The sequence below is a fragment of the Electrona antarctica genome, assembly GCF_951216825.1.
Source record: "Electrona antarctica genome assembly, chromosome: 6".
Lineage (NCBI taxonomy): Eukaryota > Metazoa > Chordata > Actinopteri > Myctophiformes > Myctophidae > Electrona > Electrona antarctica.
Window position 1 is genome coordinate 41,727,037 of NC_136811.1, and position 23,729 is coordinate 41,750,765.

At 43.6% G+C, this 23,729-nt stretch overlaps 2 protein-coding genes across 2 annotated transcripts in view; both read right to left on the reverse strand.

The window, feature by feature from the left end:
* sacm1lb (SAC1 like phosphatidylinositide phosphatase b) overlaps positions 1-7,013 on the reverse strand; it is a 29,715-nt gene extending 22,702 nt beyond the window's left edge. The window contains exons 1-5 of the mRNA XM_079504120.1: positions 6,902-7,013; positions 5,745-5,842; positions 4,838-4,912; positions 4,525-4,652; positions 992-1,141 (exon numbers count right to left, since the gene is read on the reverse strand). Of these exons, the coding sequence (XP_079360246.1) occupies positions 992-1,141; positions 4,525-4,652; positions 4,838-4,912; positions 5,745-5,842; positions 6,902-6,930 (480 nt within the window). The 5' untranslated portion in view covers positions 6,931-7,013. The remainder of the gene's footprint in view (positions 1-991; positions 1,142-4,524; positions 4,653-4,837; positions 4,913-5,744; positions 5,843-6,901) is intronic.
* Positions 7,014-8,533: 1,520 nt separating this feature from the next.
* Positions 8,534-18,458, reverse strand: LOC306925093 (uncharacterized protein; the record flags this gene model as incomplete). Its single annotated transcript, XM_079503774.1, has 6 exons — positions 18,369-18,458; positions 13,317-13,584; positions 12,901-12,956; positions 11,010-11,149; positions 9,287-9,437; positions 8,534-8,662 (listed from the first exon to the last, which is right to left on the reverse strand). Exons 2-6 carry the CDS (start codon positions 13,573-13,575, stop codon positions 8,534-8,536), a joined length of 735 nt encoding a protein of 244 aa, XP_079359900.1. The 5' UTR covers positions 13,576-13,584; positions 18,369-18,458.
* Between the last annotated feature and the right edge of the window lie 5,271 nt (positions 18,459-23,729).

Consider the following 23,729-nt stretch of genomic DNA (forward strand, 5'->3'; position numbering starts at 1 on the left):
AGCATGGGAATACATCACATATATAAAAAGTATTTATCAAGAAACATGCGTAAGCTAAGAACGTAGCTAGAACATATCTATATAACCTTGCCGAATCTGGGTTGTACATGGTTCGTTGCAAAGTGGGCAGGGCACTTTGCAACGAACCATGTACAACCCAGATTCAGCACAAACATGGGACTAAATTATTTTCGCTCCTATGCCACCAAAATGTGGAACGCCCTACCAACAGTCATTCAGACATGCAAATCCCTTGACTCCTTCAAAACTGCTCTCAAAGGGCACCTACGGACGGCTGCAATTCGAAACTGGCCCCCGTAAAATCTGAATCCCCCCCACCGCCCACCCCTTTTTCCCCTCACTGTATATGTTTCTTTTCCCTTTTTACCTCCTTCATGATGATTTCCTGTTCTGTCCTTTGACTATTATAGAAGTGTCTATTTGTACGTCTCTAAATGTTTTGATTAATTGAACAAGGTGGACCCTCTTGTAAACAAGTGTAATGCTTAATTGGGTCGTCCACTCATAGTTGGGGCGACTGTGGCTCAAGAGGTAGAGCAGGTCGTCCAACGATCCATGGGTCGGCGGTTCGAATCCCGGCTCCTCCTGTCTACATGTCGAAGTGTCCTTGGGCAAGACACTGAACCCCAAATTGCTCCCGATGTGCTGGTTGGTACCTTGCATGGCTTCCGCCGCAATCGGTGTGTGAATGTGTGTGTGAATGGGTGAATGTAATGCACAATCTATGTAAAGCGCCTTGGATAAAGGCGCTATATAAATGCACCATTTACCATTTACCATAGTTAACAGTCTTTGTATTGAGTTTGTGCTTGAAATGTACTGTAATTCTACAAACTGTTAATAATATTTAAATCAATCAATCAATTTCCTCCCTTCTCCTCTCTAACACACAGATGGCTATGCCTCTCCTATATGCTCTTCTCTCACACACGCATACACCGCGCGCGCACACACACACTGAATGGCTTACCCTCTCCAATAGGCTCATCTCCTGGAACTCTGGGCTGGTGTTAGCCAGGCGCTGCAGACTGTGGGTCAGGTCATAGTCTGTGGCAAAGTAGAAGCCGTCTGTGTGAAGGACGTTGTTGAGCATCGACAAAAACCCCTTGTTGTCTTGCATCTGATAAGAGACGTTTAGAGGTGAGAGGTTAAGTTAAGGCACTGAACAGAGAGAAAAATAAATGATGTGCCTATTATGTGTGGTGTTATTTTGTAGTCCTAAAATGATGCGTAAATAAAGTGTGTGGTGCGTAACCCGTTTGACATTGAGACAATCCAGGCAAGAAGACCATATCTGGTCGAAACGTTCCTTTTCATTCATTAAAATTAATTCATTAAAAAGTCTGTTTGCATCGTGGCTACGAGTGTGCTGCCTTTTCCTTCATTTCACGTTTTCTTCTATGACAGAAATTACACCTGTTAATTATAATTGAATGTGAGAGATATATATATATATATATGTTATATAGTGTAGATGATGAGCAAAGTGTTTGAATATCATGAGCCTTTTTTGAGTGGTGTAAACCACTCCTACAACTGGCTTTGTTGTCTCCACCAGGCCGAAGGCATGGGGAGAGAGTATGTTTTGCACGCCGTCCGTGTGTGTGTGTGTCCGTTCGTCCTTCCTTCCGTCCGTCTGTGTACAGCTAATCTCCGGCACCGTTAACCCGGTCGATGCCAAACTTTGCACACACACTCCCTGGATGGCAACGATGAACCTCTGCCCCGCATTTTCCAGAACGGCCTGTTATAGCGCCACCATGAGGCAGCTTTTCACATTTTTACCTAAAACTGCACCGATCTGCGTGAAACGTTGCATGCACACTCCCTAGTGGCCAAGGACAAACCTTTGACCTGCAATTTCCGCATCTGCCTTTTATAGCGCCACCAGGAGGCTGACTTTTGTAAAACACCTTTTTTGATATTACTCCTCCAGATTCTGTCCACAAATCTCACAAATCGTTACACAGTATCTCTATGGTCATGTGCTCAAGTCGGATCTGTCCGATATTTCATATTCCATCCTAATTGGCTATAATTGGCTTTCACAGTTTGCAAGATTGCCCCGTTTTGAACAAAAGCCTCAAATCATGAACGCAGCATACAATTTACGTGAAATCTTTCACACATTTTCTTACTAGGCTGAGGAATATATCCCACCCTTTTCACATTGGCCTGTTATAGCGCCACCAACAGGTTGATTTTTGCAAAACAAATTTTTGGAACAAAATGCCTCAAATCATCCAATTGCCATGAAAGTCTCCTAAACATTACTCCTAAACATTTTGCCAAACATCACACACACTCCTATCCTCCTGGTGGAGACCTGTGCCCGGAAGGGCACTTTTTCTAGTTAGTATGTCTGTTCGTACCAAAAAATGAGCATGGTTGCTATGGTCACCCAGTTCACACGGGTGTGATTTCATTACGTCAGACATTACGTCAGACCACAGCTGATCAGTCTATATAAGACCTTACACCACTCAGATTTTTCTTTTTATAGAAACACTTTCTAATTCTCATACTTTACTCCCAAACCTTTGGTACAAATAACCTTTGCATTTCTCAATCATGATAAGATAACGTTCAGTGACAGCTGAAGATTAGTGATCACTGTATGGAAACATGATAAAAATGCTTCTCGCAGGGAGCAGACTTCTCGCTGGATTTCAGGCTGGCACAAAACTATCAAAACTTTGCATTTATGTACATCTCTGTGGAGGAGAGCGCAGTGACTAAAGTTTAATTATACAGAGAACTATTCTTTGTTTCAAAGTAATGCATTAATCTTGCATGCGCCTCATATACAGTAGCTAGTGCTGTTATTGCATATATCATGTTATATAATATACTCGACACATCATAAAGTTTTAATACTTGGAATCCATATAATAATATTACACGGCTAAAGCATTCCGGGAGTCCCCAGCCAAAGATGTTGAGAACCCCTGCTGTAGCCTACCTACACGTACAGTAGGCTACACAGGAAACCTCTGTGCCTTCTGGGCGGCTGTCTTCGTAGGTAATAATAGCTAACAACCTGCAGAATTCAGTCTGTTGCATTTGCCTGTAGGGGCCAATACTGCTGCCTTTATGCTGCATTACATTGATTCTGTTTATGGAAAACGTGCCAGCCCTAGTAGCCTGAGCCACAAATGATTTGGCAGTATAACAGCGTGTCATATTTGGCCAATCAGTAAACCATGCAGTCAAACAAATTGGCATGCTGCCCAGGAGTCATGGACAAAACAAAGACTTCACTGTAGCAGCCATGAAACGTGATGCTAGCTAACTGAAAGCACTTCTTGTTAAGTCAGATAGCACCTTGATTTCTACCTCTCTATTTGCCAAGCACTAGAACCACTGTCTGTCACCAACACTACCATATAATGCAGTCTACGCAGAAGACAAACTCAAGACACAAAGCTTTCTCACGCAATTAACCTATTAAGACCGGGAAAGCATCTATGTCATTTTAGATTTTAGCTAAAAAGTATTACTTTATACTTTGGCGATTCAAAAATAGCAGATGTACAAGCTGCACATGCCACGCTACAAGCTTGTATATCTGCTATTTTAGATTTATTCTAGATTTATTCTCTAAAAGTGAATATTTTTTAACACAAATCTTTGCCTTCTGGCAGTCCATTTACTTTATTTTTTAGAAAACAGTTTTGTAAGACATTGTGTAGAATCTGCCTCAGAGAAATGGGCATCTGATCTGCAACAACACGTGTGTTATCCTTACCAGAAATGACTGCACTGCATGTTAGACCACAGGAGGAAATGACGTGTCTCAGCCTGTCATTCTCAATGACTGCATACCACGATTATTACAAGAACGCCTTGTACTGCAGTGCAGTCTGTCCAAAAGTTAAGTCAGCTTGGGCTGCAACGGTTTATCAAAATACTCAATTTTGATTCTGTGTAATTTAATATATTACACAAAATCATTGATTAGCAGACTTGGACATTGGTTCGATATCATCATCATCATCCTATATCATCATTATCATACTATAATTCTGACAATCATCATCATCATCATCATACTATAATCATCATCATACTATATCATCATACTATAATCATCATCATACTATAATTCTGACAATGTCTGAATGTCTGAATGTGTGTGTGTCTGTCAGAAACACCGCCGTATCTCCTCACTGCCTGCACCAATCACTCCCACTTTTCACACAGGCATTGACCATAATAATATGGAGGTCTTAACGAAGCCCTTTTTTCGATGTTACACATTAATGATTAATAATGAATGTATTAGTGAATTAAAAATGCGAAAACGCGCAGTACCCCCTGCGGCCACAAGGGGGGGGGGGGGGGGGGGGGGGCAATATCTCACAACGGGTAAGGGCTAGTATTAAAAATGTTAAAAAAAGATTTTTTATGAAAACGTCAATCTCGATTGATCGAAAACAATCAATTTGAATAAGTTCAGCTCTAAATCAACCCATAGGAGCCCTGCAGACTGAGGGTGGCTACCTGGTTGTCTGTCAGGTGTAGCACTGTCTTCTTATACGAGATCACATCAAAGTCCAGGGCTTTCCACACAGCATGGCCCAGGAGGTCGCCCACCTTCTTCTTCTTTGTGATGACGATGAGGTACATGCCTGAGAAAAAGGTTGGTGTGAATGCAAGACTATGAGCTCGTCTTCTAAAGTATTACCACTATTAAGCAAAATTAACTTATGCTCTATCAAATACAGATGCAGAGAGAGGTCCCTATGTTTATTTTATTTGTTAACAGGATTGGCAACAGGTGAATAGTCCATGTTTTACAGCCAACTGAACTTACCAGCTACCAAGCGAATGGTCCCCATGATCCCACATATTGGTCTCGTCACAGCAGAGGGAGGAATGTCCTTCCTCACTAGAGATGGGGACAGAGACAAGGTTGTAAGCAGCAGCAAATCAGTCATAGTGTGTTGGCAAAGAGAGACGGCCTCTCAAGGAATCCACTTAAGCACTTAAACCCCATATGGATGAGTGGAGTCCCTCATGGCTCTATACTAGTCTAGTTTTCTGTTATTGTGTGTGGAAAGCTTTCGCTGAAAATAGCTGATTGACAAACTTGTTTATCTACGATTTTCTGCAAAAGCTTTCCACGACGCATGGTAGGTAGGCAGATGTTATATAGCACTTCAGTCCCAGGACTGAAGAATTTGCTAATTTTGCACCCCTCACTTTGAGCACAGAGCACTTTATGAGCATATAAAAATAAATAAACGTTTCTTAGACTCTAAGGAGACTTCCTTAATAGTTTATGCAGCGAGCGGGTATTTTTTATCCAGTTTTTCAGGTAGGCTGATATGTAATATTTACATACGATATGTTAACAGTAACATGTTCACAGATTTAAAGGCAACAATAAGCACACAACCTTAACTTCAATATGGAATATATAGTCTGTGTATGTAGGATGACATCATCAAGTTTATGAGGTCTATTCTGTTCCTGTACATTCCCCTGAGCAGTCATTTCAACCAAGCCGGTTTACATTACTGATCAATTATGCATGATATACGATGCAGAATGCAGATCATCATATCTAGCTTATACACCTGATCTTCCCTTTTTGAAAACTGAAAATGACACAGAGCTTGTACAAAAAATACAAATCACCCTCTTGTCTACACCTGTAAACTCAGTGATGTGACAATAAAGCCGATTGTAATCAACAAGCACACTCAACCAATGCTTGCCTGTGAGGGTCATTTCTGTTGACACCCTGTCGATAGCAAGGACATCATTGGAGCCATCATCACAGGCCTCAATGTAGAACCTCTCTGGAGTGGTGTGCCTATACGAAAAGAACGGACGAAAGGAAAACACCACAAGGGGTTTACATGCATGGGTCTTCAACAGGGGGTCGGGGGACCCACTTGAACTTGAATCTGAGAAACATTAGCCGAAAACAGCAGATCTACAAGTTCCCAACACCTTGCATAACAGTATTTTAAGAGGTTAGGTGACTGTAGAGGGAAAAGGAGCAGACCAAGTACAGAGCCACTCTCTACTAATCAGGAGGCTTTGTTTATGTTTTTACCTGTTCTATCCGTGTTAAGGCTCATTCATAGTCTGGATTTTCGGTGGTGAGGTGACCACCGCTCCGGTGGTGAGGTGACCACCGGAGCTGGAATAACGTTGAGAGGTGGTGAGTAAAAACAGACAGAAGGGCTGGGGCGGTGGCGGTGGTTTGCTCTTCACCGCGGCTCGTGACATCATGTTGTAGTTCGGTGGTCACCTCACCACCGAAAATCCAGACTATGAATGAGCCTTTAGTGTACGACTGTACGTGCGTGCGGTTGCCTCATAGCAGGCAACACTCCAGTCTTATTTACTTTGCTCTTCTTTTTATCTCTATTCTTCTTTCCCTTTCCTGAAAAACTACAAATGGTGGAGCGAGCTGTACACTTTCACCCACTTCTTTTACAACATCACCTGTAAAGATGTGACAATTTTAAAGCTGTTTCTGAACCAATAGGTTTTACTACAACTACTGCTGGAACAGCAAGTTCCTATTCATGGTGGCAAAATTATCAACCATAACTACGGTACACTGCACACAATGAAGGCACATTGTAGCGCGTTACAGGGTGGCCTTCAGTTAAAGCAGCTCCGTCCATTCATTATTGCTTTGTTTTTTGTAAACAGTGGCTAACTTGCTAGCATTGCCTATAGCTGGCGTACAGTGGATCTCTGTCTGTACCCGCCGGGGCAACTATATAGTTGGCTGAAATGACAACACGTTTACATGAACGGAACCGTCGCATTCGCCTCGAACAGCCTGCCACCTGTACAGGGTCGCGGACACAAAACAACCGTAAACGTGAAAGTAATTTGCTCTGCTGGGACTTACAGGTTGAATCTCTCGTAGGTGGTCGCCATCTTTCCTCCTGCTCCCCCGGTCGGTCAGTGACGTGTCAGTGTGTTCTCCTCTCACTGTGCTGCTGTTGCTGCACCGCGACGGGGGCGTCACGGGCCCGAAAAGAACAGATCTACAAGCTAACAGCGCGTCGTGGAGCGACGCGCTGTTACCTTGGAGATCTGCTCTTTTTGAGCGGGTACCATACCGCGGGTACCATTCTCGGTTCAAAGGAGCTTTAATTTATATTGGAATGAATGAGAAAACATGCATTGCCAAAGCAATTGTCAAATATATATAAAATATAAAATAATAAACAGTTGAAAATGGGGTTCCGTTTGGGGTAGGCTACCAGTCGAATACTGAGTCTGACGTGCATAATAATAATAATAATAATAATAATAATAATAATAATAATAATAATAATAATAACAATAACAACAACAATAATGAATAATAGACAATACATTATTTTTATATAGTTTTTCTTTTAGGTTGTATGACCTCAAATACACCCAAACAACCTGGACTTTGAACATTCAATGGATTTTCTGTGGTCTAGGGTTTTCTCTGTGTGTTCTGAAGCCTTTTGAGCTACATTGAAAATGTCGTTATGTCATATAGCCTATGGCATTTGTGGACTGTTATAGTCCACAGGGAAATCAGAGCACTTGTTCAGTTGTTTCACTTGTTTGAGCCTAATGTATTCAGAAAACCCCAGACCACTGCAGAAAATCTACTGAATGTGTATATGCGCAATAAGTTATATAGAAACGTAATGTGAGAGAACTTGAGAGAAAGAAGACCATGCAATCAATAATGAGCACTGGAAACAGCATTGTGGATATGAAAATGCATGACAGACAGACAGACAGACAGACAGACAGACAGACAGACAGACAGACAGACAGACAGACAGACAGATCAGTCTTTGACTGACTCCTGAATCGCTGAATGTAGGCTATGTGTGAATGGAATAACGGACAGTTATTGGGATCTTTATCCAAACCTTTCAGGGAGGGTAATAAAAAATTCAGGAAAATGTCACATTCAGAAAGAAGATCAATACACTGTTACAATTTCCACACTTTTGCATATTTACAAATTACAAAAAAAGTACAACAAGGTCTTGTATTTGTGTTTATTCATCTGGTTGATTCAGAGTTCAGACAAGATAATTTAGCACATTTCAAAGGCAGTTCGAATTGGTTTACACAAAACATTAAGAAGACAAAAGAAACACAAAGGGCATTTGAATACAATTTAAAATAGTTATAAACCACTTAAGCATCATATATGAGCCAAATACCCCATTTTCAAGTTCAAAATGTATCACATTGTGATACCTTGTAGATCTGCTATTTTTTAATTCTAAGTTAAAATAACAATTTAATTTAAAATTTGACCAAAATAGTGACACCAAAACCGCAAATGCAAAACAGGCCACTCCCGCAAAATTTGGAAGACAATCAATAGCTAATCATAGCTATCAATAAATTTGATGAGGATTTGACTGAGGATAAAGCAGAAAAAAAGACAATACAATTACAGTGCAGCCCAAGAAAGAAAAACTGGCATCAGCTTTGATGGTCTCTCTCCTGCATGAAGTTGTTTCCCAACCAGATTTCACAAGTTGCGAAGGTAATCTCCAGCAATCCAGGAAAGGTCTACACATTGGCCGCTGCCTTCAAAAATCTTCAAAAATTCATTTGCAGAACTCAACCACTGCTGCTTGGGGTTCATCATGAAACGATGCTGAAAATACATCAGGTGGATAAAGATTAGGATCATCTGAGAATACAATTTGGTGAACGCCTACTGTATGTTGTCTATACTGACCATTATTAAACCCACAGTAAAATAAAGTGTTTGCACTATACTGTATATGGACAGACCACTCAAGGCCCAATTTAAACATATACAGAATATTAGCATACTACATTGTAGTTTATTACATTTCATTAATAAGTCCTCCAGAGACATTTTAAACTATGTAATAAAATACATTCATATGTGGTTTTCATACAGCAAAGTATTAGTAGAAATGAAATAAATACTAAAAACAGGCTGAAAGTGCATCTATTCCACTCTTTCTACCTCTTTTGGAAATTCTATATCTATGAATATGCAACAAACTTGCCTGGTGCTCTGCTCCAAAAGAGTCAACACAGTTGGTCTAAAGCGTAAACAATCAGATTACACTGATATGCACCATAGGCTATAGAGCCAAAATGCAAATGCAAGGAAATATGACAAAGTTGACTTCTACTGAAAGCCTTTCAGAACTCTGGGATGCGTTTTCTCCATGGTGCGTGAGCTTTTTTAATTAATTGCTAAAACAGACAATTCCAAGATGTGGTCGTAGAATATCTGGTTTACCTGGTAGGGAGTCTGAGACTTGCCATGGAGGACCAGGAAGAGGACTCCGTTGTTCATTCCGAACTGAAAAGTTCCATCAATCTTTAGGCTTTTTGGCGGCACTTTGAAGCCGACCTGGATGTAAACCGGCAATTGACAGCCACTTTGCATTCTGTAATAACATAAAGAGTATGTTATTATGTATATCATACATGGGCAACTGGCGGCCCATGGGGCCCCCACCTTCACCTACATGTATAATGTGGCCCTCAGGTTAATATCAGAATACTGATAACAGTATTATTGATTTCAGCTGTTACAATTCCCACCATGCAAACATGACCAACTTTAATTACTTCAGCCTAAATTAGTACAAAAATAGAAAAAAGTTAAAAGATCTTCAAGATCAAAACGTGTCGCAGTGCGACCTTGTAGATCGGCTATTTTTGCTATGTGGCCCTCTGGAGTGAGTGTGGAACTAGAGTGGCCCTCTGGAGTGAGTGTGGAACTATATAGTGGCCCTCTGGAGTGAGTGTGGAACTATATAGTGGCCCTCTGGAGTGAGTGTGGAACTATAGTGGCCCTCTCCATCTTCAAAGTTGCCCACCCCTGATGTATATGTACAATGTATTCTACTGAGGAAATTCAGCAAAGAGTTCCGTGTGACGAATTCCAGGAAAGTTTAACATCAGGAACAACATATATGGGGAATTGTGGATTTATCAGTATTTTTGAGCAGTGGACACCGCTCCAATGACGGGCCGCGTGTGTCTCTATGTCCCTATACATGTCTGTTTGGAGTAGGAACAGGTACAATACCACTGGGTGACCTAGCTACCTTCAAGTGGCGCTGTTGAGCTTCACACTGTGCACTATAACTATTACAATAGTACAGTAAACAGTACAGAACAGTACTCTGAATACAGTACAGTACACAGTACAGAACACCGTACAGTACAGGAGTACAGTACTCCGAGTACTACACAGTAGTGTAGGGGCGACTGTGGCTCAAGAGGTAGAGCAGGTCGTCCAATGATCCATGGGTCGGCGGTTCGAAACCCGGCTCCTCCTTTCTACATGTCGAAGTGTCCTTGGGCAAGACACTGAACCCCAAATTGCTCCCGATGTGCTGGTTGATACCTTGCATGGCTTCCGCCGCAATCGGTGTATGAATGTGTGTGTGAATGGGTGAATGTAATGCACATGTAATCTATGTAAAGCGCCTTGGATAAAGGCGCTATATAAATGCACCATTTACCATTTTACCATTTACAGTACAGAACACCTTACAGTACAGACTATACATTACAGTATAACTACTGTACCACAATACAAGTATATAGTTGCACCGCTCAGTTCACACGGGTGTGATGTTTTTGGAGGTCCTGGCACACTCACACGCACATACATACCGTAACCTTACGTACCGTAACCGTATGCAAATACAAAGATATTTCACATTTATATTAGGATTCCCTTGTATAACCCATCCAGCACCGCACCACTCATTATGTACACTCATCCTGGTAGAACACCCCCTCCAAGCTGGGCCTCCTCACTACCACTACCAGTGTTTTTGGCAGCACATTCTGACGTTTTTCATGTTGCGATGCGTTGTGAGCTTGTAGATCTGGTATTTTCAGCATAGCTTAGTTTTCATTTCGTTTCCATTTAGTTTTCAGTCGACGAACATTTTTCGTCATAGTTTTAGTCGACGAAAACAACACTGCTCACTACCACTCACTTGTATGCGCACTCATGGTAGACCTGGGTCTTGTCACCACCGAATCCCAATATAGAGCCTTGTTTCCACTGTACAGTCTTGACTTCCCCTACATTGACAAGAGTCATGGTTTCTCCCTTTAACATGGCCATTGTTGTGACCTGCAAGAATCAAGAAAACGAGACAAACTGAATGGAGACGGTCAAACCTATAGGCTATACTTACTGAATGCATTTATTAAACAGACTTCCTGACTGACTTGGGTTGTGTGTGTGTGTGTGTGTGTGTGTGTGTGTGTGTGTGTGTGTGTGTGTGTGTGTGTGTGTGTGTGTGTGTGTGTGTGTGTGTGTGTGTGTGTGTGTGTGTGTGTGTGTGTGTGTGTGTGTGTGTGTGCATTTTGATTGATTGAAATATTTATTAACAGTTTGCAGAATTACAGTACATTTCAAGCACAAACTCAATACAAAGACTGTTAACTGTGAGTGGATGACCCAATTAAGCATTACACTTGTTTACAAGAGGGTCCACCATGTTCAATTCATCAAAGAATGCATGTGTGTGTGTATGTGTGTGCGCGCGTGTGTGTGTGTGTGTGTGTGTGTGTGTGTGTGTGTGTGTGTGTGTGTGTGTGTGTGTGTGTGTGTGTGTGTGTGTGTGTGTGTGTGTGTGTGTGTGTGTGTGTGTGTGTGTGTCTGTGTCTGTGTGACAGAGAGAGCACGCACGTGTGTGTGTTCCTGCACTGCATACCCAGGCCAGTAGGCTATCAAGGCTCACGTTGTGTCTTCTAGAATCTCCAAGAGAGAACTTTTAACTATCAGGCTCCTCTTCTGTGGAACCATCTTCGAGATCTGGGCCAGGAGGCAGACACCCTAAGTTTAAGAGCAGGCTTAACAACCTTTAATTTGGGGATCAATAGTGCCATCATCATCCATAGTCTTTAATGTAAACATAGCCAGTGTATTGCCATCTTTCAACAAATGACATGACCTGCCTGGTGAGACATGTTCAACAACTCTTTTGAAAGTGTAGTGGTGAAGTATGTATATATGTAGGCCTACATATTTGTATATAACACATGACTTCTCACAGAGAGAACTAAAACAGTGCTTGTATATAACTGAAATAAAAAGACAGCATGAAACATTCGAATGATTAAAAACCACAAAAAACAAGACATACCACAAATGCTTGTTTAACCAGTAATGTTTTTAAGTGGTTCTTAAAAATGTCCACAGAGGCTGCAGGTCTCAAGACCTGTGGAAGGGCATTCCATACCATTTCGTTTTTGACCTTTTTGAGTGGTGCAACCACTCCAACGAACAGCAATGTCCGTGTCCGTGTTTGTGTGTGACTATGTGACCAGTACCAATGAGTACCAAAAGTGGCGCTGTTGTGCCAGAAACGGAGAGAGAGAGATAGTGCTGCATGTTGCCTGCTAATGAGAGAGAGAGAGAGAGACAGAGAGACAGAGAGGGGGGGGGGAGGGGGGGGGATTTGCATGGTATGTAATGCCCTTCCACAGGTCTTGAGAGTTCCACTTAAAAATACTACTGGGATCAACAATGAGCCTAACTAGCCAAGATTGTCCCCTTGCTCGTTCCCTTGCAAGCCAGTTAAAGGTATTTCCGGTTACGTCATACGCGCCAGCCTCGCCACGATGTCTGCGACAAAGCCGGATTTTCATAAAAGTAAAAAAACAGCGAATTAAACATATAAAACAAATAGCGTGTTTAGCGTGTTAAGACAATGAAATAGAAGGCGTGTTTAGCGGGTTATGCAGGCTTTTAATGTTATTTTTAGATGGGCAAAAAAAAAACAATATTTGTCAGGATATCAATATGAATCTTGATTGGTTGTTAAGATACTGAGCGATTGTAAAGTGACGAGAATTAAAAAAGAAAAAAGGTTTTACCTTATGCTGTGAGGGACCTTTTGTGTTCCCATGTGGCACAACATCACTGGACATCCCTGTTGAAAGAAAGAGGTGTATTATATACGGTATATCGTCTCTGTCTGGTGGAAACCTACTGTTACTTTTCAGGATTCAAATTCTAAAATAGCAGATCAGTAAGAGTTTTGTGTGACGCTGAAGTATGATCAAGTAGGGCGTTAAATTATGAAAAAACACAGGTTAAAATTATGCAATGATATACCAGTACTACATTTGTGTATGTATGTATGTATATGTACACACACACACACACACACACACACACACACACACACACACACACACACACACACACACACACACACACACACACACACACACACACACACACACACACACACACACACACACACGTTATCTACCCTCTCTTCACCTACCTTTGGATGTGTTTGTAAACCTCAGCACGAGATTGTTCTTGTTTATCTTCGTCAGGATGTCCACCATGATCTGAGCTTCAGTTCCAGCGTAGGAACTCATGATCAGATCAGTGGTTTTGGTCCTCGAAGCTCTCTCCAGCTGGCTCAATGGGATTCCCTTGAGACCGTTCACCTGATCAGGTTGTTGCAGACACCACTTGAATGTCTCGAAGTCCTCTTCTCCCAGGTCCTCCAGGGTGTTGAAGATACATTGCCTCATGGTTGATTCCTGGTACAAACCGAGGATGTTAACATCTCAGCTTCATTCCTCTGAACAGTTTTTACCTTGACTAGTACGTGGAAATCCTTGCTTAATTTATGGACTCCAGTCTTTAAATCTAGCGGATTTGAAACTCATCAGATAAACCTTGACTCAGATGCAATGTGAAATGGTACTACAAAGATTTATTTACAGCGCTGTAATCAACATCATATAAAATTGCTTCATCACTAGTTAACCTGTAAGCCAGTGGTTCTCAAAGAGGGTGCCGTGATGGCTGTGGGTACGGGCGGTGCCGAGTCCAATTGGTCATATTTGTCAGGCTTTGGGTCGGGTCCGGCTAGGTATTATTAATAACAGTATTATTAATAACAGTATCAGACTGTGGTTGTACTTGTCAGTTCCCATCACAACAGTATCAGACTGTGGTTGTACTGGTCAGCTCCCAGGTTTTAATGTGTGTGTTTCTCTATGTACAGGGCGTGAAAATGAGCGCTTGTGCTCATGCAGCTACTACCCTGGGTAAATAATTAACAAACAAAAGAATAAGTATATATAGGTTATACCCTGTTTGGCATCACAGACGGCTGAGAAATCAAACGGCATACAGCCCACATGAAGTGTCACAGATATCCCTCATAGACGCTGAGTTAATGATTAAAAGGAATATCCTGTTAATCATTAGACAGCAAACTATGCAAACTATAATATTGCTATGTGCTTACTGTACATTACACTTCTTTAAAGGCTTTTTTGAAGCACCCCGGACAGTTTTTTTTTAAGTGGCTTATGTATTATTTGTTTTTATCAGACAGGTTTATATCAGACAGGATATAGCACTGACGAAGGTCCTAGGACCGAAACGTTTGCTACTTTTAATTGCACCATCTTTGCACCACCAGCTTGTAGATCTGCTATTTTAAAAAAAAAAGTCTTTCTGAGAAGTATTTGCTTGTGAGCTAAACAATAACTACAATAGAACTAAGGGGGCTAAGGGGGGGTTACGACCCCCACAGGGTGATGTGATGCGTCTAGTGCAGCAACCCTCGGATAGCATAGTTGCATGCTTGTTTGCTGCTTGCTGTGTTGCATGCCTGCTGCTTGATGCCTCTCGCTTCCAGGAACTGCCGCTGGCTAGCTAACTAAGAACCAAGCGATGGAAAGCAGAATGCGTAAGTCTTTCCTTGCCAGTACATAGCCTCTCCATCACCAAGACCCATGCTGTGCCTCCTCGTGGCAGTCCCCGGTAACTGTGGCTTTGCAGCCTCAGGCTAAACAGCATGGGATCCCCCACCGGAGGTGGATAGTTCAGTCATGGCTACCACCATCCGATTGACCAGTGCCTACTGGTTAAACCTCGGTTATAGGCTACGGGAGAAAACCCCTAATGAAAAATCTGTGGCGAAGACCTGCATAGGCAGTCACCAACAGACTGGTGCTCTGGCAGTCCTCTGCAACCCCACATGAAGACCTGCATAGGCAGTCACCAACAGACTGGTGCTCTGGCAGTCCTCTGCAACCCCACATGGCAGAAGGTCGTCATGAGTCATCATGCCACTGGAGGACGTCGTATGGGGCCAAGATAAAACAGTGTGGGTAGGGACTGCGCACCCCTACCACCACTCAAATCAACTCACTGCGCAGGCTTTTGCTCCCCCTCAATCCCCCCCATAACCCCCCCCCCCCCCCCCCTCTCCCTGTTCAAGTCCTGCGGCGATGGGGAAGGACGGCTGGCCCGGGCAGCTTACCGCAGCTGCCGGGCCATCCCTTCTTGCGGTCGAAAACAAAAATATAGAACCAAAATACCTCCCGGACAACGGGCTCTGGACAGGAACACTTGGTCAGCACGGTGTTGGTAGGCTCAATGATAATGGGCTACGCCTCCTCTCACTCTGCTCTGAACATCAGCTGATCATCACCATCACTCTCTTCCAGCTGAAGGATAAATTCAAGACCTCTTGGCAACATCAACGCTCCAAACATTGGCACCTTCTCGACTACATCATCACCCGTCGCAGAGACAGGAAGGAGGTGCTAATCTCCAGAGCCATGCGTGGAGCGGACTGCTGGACTGACCACCGGATGATCAGAGCCAAATTCCAGATGGAAATCCGTCCCCAACTGAAGAAAACACCTCCAAACAAAAGACTCAACTGTGAAGCACTCAAATCCAGACACTCCGTAGACCAGCTTAGGGCACAGCTTGCAGCAAATTTGTCTGCAATCCCTGAAACCCACTTGGACCAGGACCCTGACATTAACACCTGCTGGGACACCTTAAGGACTGCCATCCACCAGGCAGCAGAGGAGTCCCTTGGGTACACCAGGCGTAAACACCAAGACTGGTTCGACAACAGTGCACCGGATATCCATAAACTCCTCCAGGCAAAACACAAAGCTCATGCTGCTTGCCTGGCCAATCCACAATCCATCACACTAAAGACGCGACTCTCCTCCATCAGAGCCGAAGTCCAGCGCACCCTCAGAGCCATGGAAAATGACTGGTGGATCAAGAAGGCTAGAGAGATCCAACTCTATGCTGATACCAACAACTCCCATGGATTCTATGATGCCATCAAATCCATATATGGTCCACAGAGGAAAAACATAACCCCAGTCAGATCGGCAGACGGAGTCACCCTCTTCAAGGATCCTGAACAGATGGGCTGAGCATTTTAACACCCTCCTCAACTCCGAAAACCCCTCTGACCAAGACATTTTTGCAAACCTCCCAACCATACCCCCTGTTGATCACCTGGACTCCCCGCCTAGCTTCGCTGAGGTACGCAAAGCCATCAAGGGCCTAAAAAATAATAAGAGCTCAGACCCCGACGGAATCCCAGCTGAGGTCCTGAAGCATGGTGGCTACCTCCTCACCCGTCGGCTGCACCTTAATGATAAACACCATATGGTCCTCTGAAACTATCCCCCAGGAATGGAAGGATGCTACCATCATCACCATTTATAAGAGGAAAGGTGACAAAGCCGACTGTGGAAATAGCAGAGGAATCTCCCTGCTCTCGGTTGCTGGAAAAGTACTTGCCCGGGTCATGCTCTCGCTTAGTGTCTCACATCTCTGAGAACATCCTGCCTGAATCTCAGTGTGGGTTCAGAAGAGATCGCAGCACTAGCGACATGGTCTTTGTAGCCAGGCAGGTACAAGAAAAGGCCCGGGAACACCACCAGGACCTCTACATCGCCTTCATTGACCTGTCCAAGGCGTTTGACACCGTAAATCGGAAACTCCTTTGGGACTTGTTGGGAAGGCTGGGGGTTCCGCCGAAGTTCCTCAACACCCTAAAACAAATGCATGATGGAATGCAAGCTTGCGTTCGCGTTGGAGGCCAGCAATCCCCCTCTTTCAATGTGAAAGTAGGGGTTAGGCAAGGCTGTGTCCTAGCCCCTGTCATATTCAACCTCTTCCTCTCAGCAGTCACTCTCCTCTCACACCAAGCTCTGGAACCCACAGATGGCATCCACATACAGTTCCGGCTGGATGGCAGTCTTTTTAACATCCGGCGCCTCCAGGCCTTCACCAAAATCTCACAACAACACATCCTAGAACTTCAGTATGCTGACGACTGTGCTCTCCTTGCCCACACGCCAGATTCACTACAGCGTGCACTTAATGTGGTCTCATCCACATATAGTGCCCTAGGACTCAAGGTCAATATTGCTAAAACCCAGGTCATTGTGCAACACCCACCAGCCAGAAGTGCCTGTCTTCACCATTGATGGCCAGCAGCTCACCATCGTACCACACTTCACCTACCTCGGAAGTGTCCTGTCCCCCACCTGTAACATCGACCATGACATCCAGGTCCGTGTTGGGTTAGCCTCTTCTGCTTTTGGTAGGCTCAAAACCAGGGTCTTCCTGAATAGAAACCTGACAGTTTCTACAAAAGCAGCTGTATACAAAGCAGTCTGTTTGTCCACACTGCTATATGGCTCGGAAGCCTGGACCCCCTACCAAAGGCACGTCAGAATCCTAGAGAGATTCCACATCCGCTGCCTACAACGGATACTGGGTCTGACCTGGGAGGACAGGATCCCATATGTGGACATTTATGACCGGACACAAACACCCAGCATCCAAGTGTTCCTTGCACAAAACATCTACGCTGGGTGGGGCATGTAATCCGCATGCCCGCCCAGAGGCTCCCCCGGCAGATTCTCTACGGCCAACTCCAGGAGGGCCGTAGGTCTCCCGGGGGACAGCGGAAACGCTACAAGGACCACATAAAGACCCTCCTGAAGTGCTGTGCTATCCAACCCTCTGCACTGGAAGACCTGGCTGCTGATCGCCACACCTGGCGCACCATCAGTCACAAGGGTATCGCACACCTCCAGGAGCAGACCACGGAGAGGAGAAAACAGAAGCGCATACAGCGACACCAGCGTGCTGCAGGGGACCTCCCCTCATCTGAGGATTTCATCTGCCCCACATGTGGCAATTCATATGGCTCACGCATTGGCCTGCATAGCCACATGCAATGGCACCGTCGCAACCCCCCTCAATAACCCACGCTTGGAGCAACGTCATCATCGAAATCGATGGACAGCCATAAGCAAGTAAGTAAGCACAATAGAACACAGTTTTATTTTCTACATTTCCTGACAACTTTTTTTTAATGTTTAATGGTTTTCACCCGCCCGACATGGGTGCATTCGGATATAGGCACACTGAGCGCACAGCTGATACAAACTAATAGGCAAGTGTGCTCCCAGTGCGCATTTCCGATATATCTTTTATTTAATATTTGGTATATATTTGACAGAAACGTGTAACTCACCTGAACAGAAGGAATAGATTAGTATAGAATGGTTTCTCATACGATGTCTCCTTCTCTTCTCAACACCACACGTTGATGGAGTGGAGTTTACTTTCATTTCTGTTCTGAACTGACCGACCCCACACACACACACACACACACACACACACACACACACACACACACACACACACACACACACACACACACACACACACACACCACCACCACAACTTTATCAGAACGCTGCTGTGCTGTTTGGTTCACGTAACTGTAGTTCATAATGGTGTCAGACTGTCACTAATTCACTGTGGATTCAGAGTTACAGGGTTCTGTGCAAGCATTGTGAAAACCACAGGCCAGTCAAAGAACATGTACTTTTTTGAACATTTAAGTGATTTTAAAAGCAAGTACTTTTCAGGCCGCAAGTCATATTTGACCAGGAGTTTATTATCTAGCCTCTACTTTCACTCATTGAACACTGAGTCACTCTAGAAGCAGACAGCATACTTTCACTTTCTGCTGTTCTTCAGTTCTTAATTTCCGGGAAATGGGCAGATCAGCCCATTTCTGGGAAATGGGCTGATCTGCGCACGCACGCACGCACGCACGCACACGCACACTCACACACACACACACACACACACACACACACACACACACACACACACACACACAGACACAGACACAGACACACACACACACACACACACACACACACACACACACACACACACACACACACACACACACACACACACACACACACATCGTCATGTTTTACAGACTGTGTTTACAGACAAATTTAGGATTTACTGTGTAGTGTGTACATCACAATGATTATAGTTACATGATAACATATTATATGACAGGTTGGAACAGAGACAGTGAATGACACTCTCAGTGGATGACTTGTTTAGAAATGGCCAGGAAAATTAGTTATGATTTTATGTAACATGATTCATATTTTTTTATACAAGGGCTGATGTTCCCCCCTTTGCCCTTTTGAAATATCTTTGTAATATTGTCCCCCAGGCCCAGGTTCTAGGAGTTTTGGTGTTCAGAAAGGTTTATAAGCACCTTGCTTTTCGTTGGCGTTTTCATCTTAAAGGACCTATAACATATTATTTGTTTGTTTTTGAGCTCCCCTGTGTATTTTCTATCCCCACAAATATGCAATTTTGAACAATCAGGATTTCTCATCATATAGGGGCTTGCTCTCGGGAACAGCTCAACTGATTTGGTCGTATTTTTGTATGGTTTTTTTGTGGCTTTCGCCTTTATTTTATATTTTTTATGGAGGGACAGACAGTAGGCTGACAGGGATTGGGGAGAGCAGGTAAAAATAATACTAGCGATGCTTGATGCATTGTGAACTAATAACTCGTCCAATGTCATTCTGGGCTATCTGGGACTTTTAATAATTATACTCATCCAATGTCATCCTTAGCAGAATGAGTTAAATTAATATGTGCATCCAAATTAAATGTCATTCAGCATAATTTGAGTAGCATAGACATCATTTAAAAAAATGAATTTACCCCTGTGTCATTTGGTTCATTTTACCCACAAAAAAATGAGAAAGAACTAGAAAAAGGTCTCCACCAGGAGGATAGGAGTGTGAGTGTGATGTTTGGCAAAATGTTTAGGAGCAATATAAACGTGTGTGTGCGTGTGCGTGTGCGCGTGCGTACATGCGTGCGTGTGTGTGACGTGGCTTGGCCTGTTGTAGCGCCACCATGAGGCTGATTTGAAAACTGTCAAGTGGCATTTCTTCCAAAGCCTAGTGGGAATATGCATGCACAGTTTCACCACAATCGGACGCTGCGTTGAGTAGTTGTGGCGATTTGTACAAAACGGGTACAAAGCCGGCTACTCTACGCTAAAGTTTAGAAGCCAATTGTAGCCAATGAGGGTGGATTATGAGAAATCAAACAAACCCGTCTTGATCACATGACTATGGAGAGCATGTGTACCGATTTGCGTGAAATTTGGATAAAATCTGAAGGAGTAATATTATAAAATATGTTTTACATATGTCGGCCTCCTGGTGGCGCTATAAAGAGCAGATGTGAAAAATTATTGGCAAAGGTTTTTCCTTGGCCTCTAGGGAGTTGGCATACAAAGTTATCCACAGATCCGTGCAGTTAGAGGTAAAAACACTTTTCTGCCAGTTATAGCGCCACCATGAGGCTGAGTTGAAAATGTTCATGTGGCATTTCTTCCTCGGCCTAGTGGGAATGTGCGTGCACAATTTCACGGAAATCACACGATGTGTTCATGATTTGCAGCATTTTGTTTGAAACTGAGCACTCCTGCTTGCTTTGGAAGCCAATGTTAGCCAATCAAGATGGAGTCTGAGAAATCTGAAAAACCTGTTTCGTTGAATGGCTCTAGAGAGACTGTGTACCAATTTGCGTGATGTTTGGACAAAATCTGTAGGTGTACTGTCCAAAAACTTGTTTTGCACAAAGAGGCCTCCTGGTGGCACTATAACAGGCCGTTCTTGAAATTTTGGGGCAGAGGTTCATCGTTGGTATCCAGGGAGTGTGTGTGCAAAATTTGGCATCGACCGGGTGCCGGAGATTAGCTGATCACAGACGGACGGACGGACACACGGACGGACGGACGGACGGACGGACGGACGGACGGACGGACGGACGGACGGAGTGCAAAACATACTCTCTCCCCATGCCTTCGGCCTGGTGGAGACAAATATTTAACAGATGCTGTCAAATAACATTATGCAACAGTTGACAATATATCACATAACAGACCAATTACAGAAATGGAACGATGTACCTCAAATTGGCCAACCATATAGTCAACCATGACTCCAATCATTTTTAGCCAACTGATTTCAGAGCAGGGTAAATCTTCAGTCTTTAACAGACGTTATGGTGTCTATGGTGCTGAGTATAAGCAGCACCATAGACACCAACAGTCCTGGCATATACCGATCCTACTGTGATGACCATGTTTCACTGCTTTGCTCTGACAAGGATGAAGGCACAGCAGGACACTGCCACGACTCGGTGCTCGGTGGCGATACAACATTCAGACTGGTCAGGACTTCCTGTGCGGTCTTTCCCAGCATGCCCTGCACGTCACAGACAAAGCGATACACATATACCGCTTGCCTGCTGTCTTGTGAATGATGTTCTTATGGTAGTAGTATCGCAGGCCACGACTAAGCTTCTCGTAGTTCATCTTGGGTTTGTTCTTGCATTGGCCCCAGCGCTTGGCCACCTGTAGGGCAAAACTAGTTAGGAAGGTGCACAGTTGGGAATAGAACTAGGAAAATATAATATCCCCAGTACACATAATTCAAACCAAACTGCAAAGGAAATGGCCTCACCTCTGCGGGGTCGGACATCTTGAACTCCCAACCATCTCCCCCTGTAAACCATTTTCCCCCTCTGACTGGAAATGAAGAGGAGCGCTTGTATCAGAGCTGACGTTAATAAAGCTTAATGTGATGCCATGCATAACAACTTAATTCAGGTCTGTTCAGAGATAATCACTAGGCATGTCTGGTACAAAATCCTTGCCATCCTATACACAACACCAGAGGGAGCTCCACTAATCACGTTCAACCCAGATTGGGCTCAAACAAGGGGTTACATTAATTTTGCTCATATTCCACAAACTTTTGGAACGCCCTACCAACAGTCGTAAAGGAATGTGAATCCCTACTTTCCTTCAAAACTGCTCTCAAAGAGCACTTGGGTGCCTTCAATTCAAACTGTCCCCAGTAAACAGTCAAATCGGCCTTTACTGTAGGCCTACCTTTTTATTATTACTTATTTTCTCCTTTATACAGGTTTAATGTTCAATGTTTGTTTTAAAAACGCCATTGACAATGATGGGGAAATTTACATCATATTGTCCCTCATTACGTCATATTGTCTCTTTATTGTTAATGGCGTTAACTGTTTGTGTTGGCATCGTTTGTTTTACATCACCATTACATCACCTAATCAACATGAGTTAGACTTTAATATATTAGCACATCTCACTTCACACGGGTGTGCTTTTTTATTTCTAACCGTTTAAATGATGTTTTTGCATAGTACTGTATATTAAATGTCATTAAATGTTCAGATGAATTGGATATGAAGATATAATATACACAAGCCATATGCTTTCTTGGGTTTTACTCCTTTTATAAATCCTTTTATAGCAGACCCTGTATTGAACTGTACTTTCCTGTGCAAACTTTTAATAAAGTAATCAATCAATCAATCAATCAATCAATCAATCAATCAATCAATCAATCAATCAATCAATCAATCAATCCTGTAGCTCACTATACACTTTAAAGGGATGCATCAGTTTGCTTGAGCATGTGTCTATAGGAAACAATATTTTATTTTATTTTTTCAAACATTAAAGGAGCATTCAGTGATTTGGGTGATTTGGAAAACCACCCAGTCCGCCCCGGTAACAAAATGTGCACATGCACACTTAACTCTACAGTGGGGGGAAGTGCAACAGGCCAACAGCATGTGCACCAAGGCCCGCCCCCAGTCGATCATGATTGGAGGAAGGCCCCTCTCATCTTGATTGGATGAAGGCTTTGCCACCCGCCACCAAAACTGAAACTAGGGTTTTTTGACCACAGGGGCTCACTGGGGACAGGGAGGAACTCCTTATATGGTCAGCACACTCTATAGTAGGGAGGATTATCCAGAAAAAAAGGGGGAAAAAGTGATATTTGAATTAAGTAAAATCACTGAATATACCTTTAATAGCAATACACAAAGCATAATGTATAATTCTTTCAAAAAAGATTACAACGCAAACTCTACACAGAATCAGATCTCATCTGTTTGTCTCTCACCTGGATAAGCTGACATTCCCGTCATCTGGCCTTCCCTGTCTGGCCTCTGGGAGTGTGTGTTTTTCCTTTTTGCCACACGGGGGCAGTACTGGCCCGTGGACTGAGGCCCAGGATTTGAGGGGCACGAGGCTGGAGGCGGGTGAGGTAGAGGTGCAGTGTAGCTGGGAGACGGGTAGTCAGGCCAGAAGGATGATGTCCGTCTCTGTGCATCAGAGTCATACAGTTCTGCTGAGTGACATGTGTAGGTCTGGTCTGTCTCACCTGCTGCAACAAAGCCACGTGTGTTAATTTACTGGTAAGACACCAGGCGCTGCAAGAAATAAAACATCGGGAATGTTCCCTTTTTAATCAATAAAGGGTGGCTCCACTGCCCGCGTTGCGTTGCGTTGACGGAGACGCGACGCGTGCATTAAAATTGAACCGGTGCGTTTTTTGACGCACGACGGAGACGCAACGCGTCCAGTGGAGCCCTGGCGAAATGGTGGAAGTGATATTCCAATCTGCCCCGATTTAAAAAAGAGACTATACGTTTAGAGTCA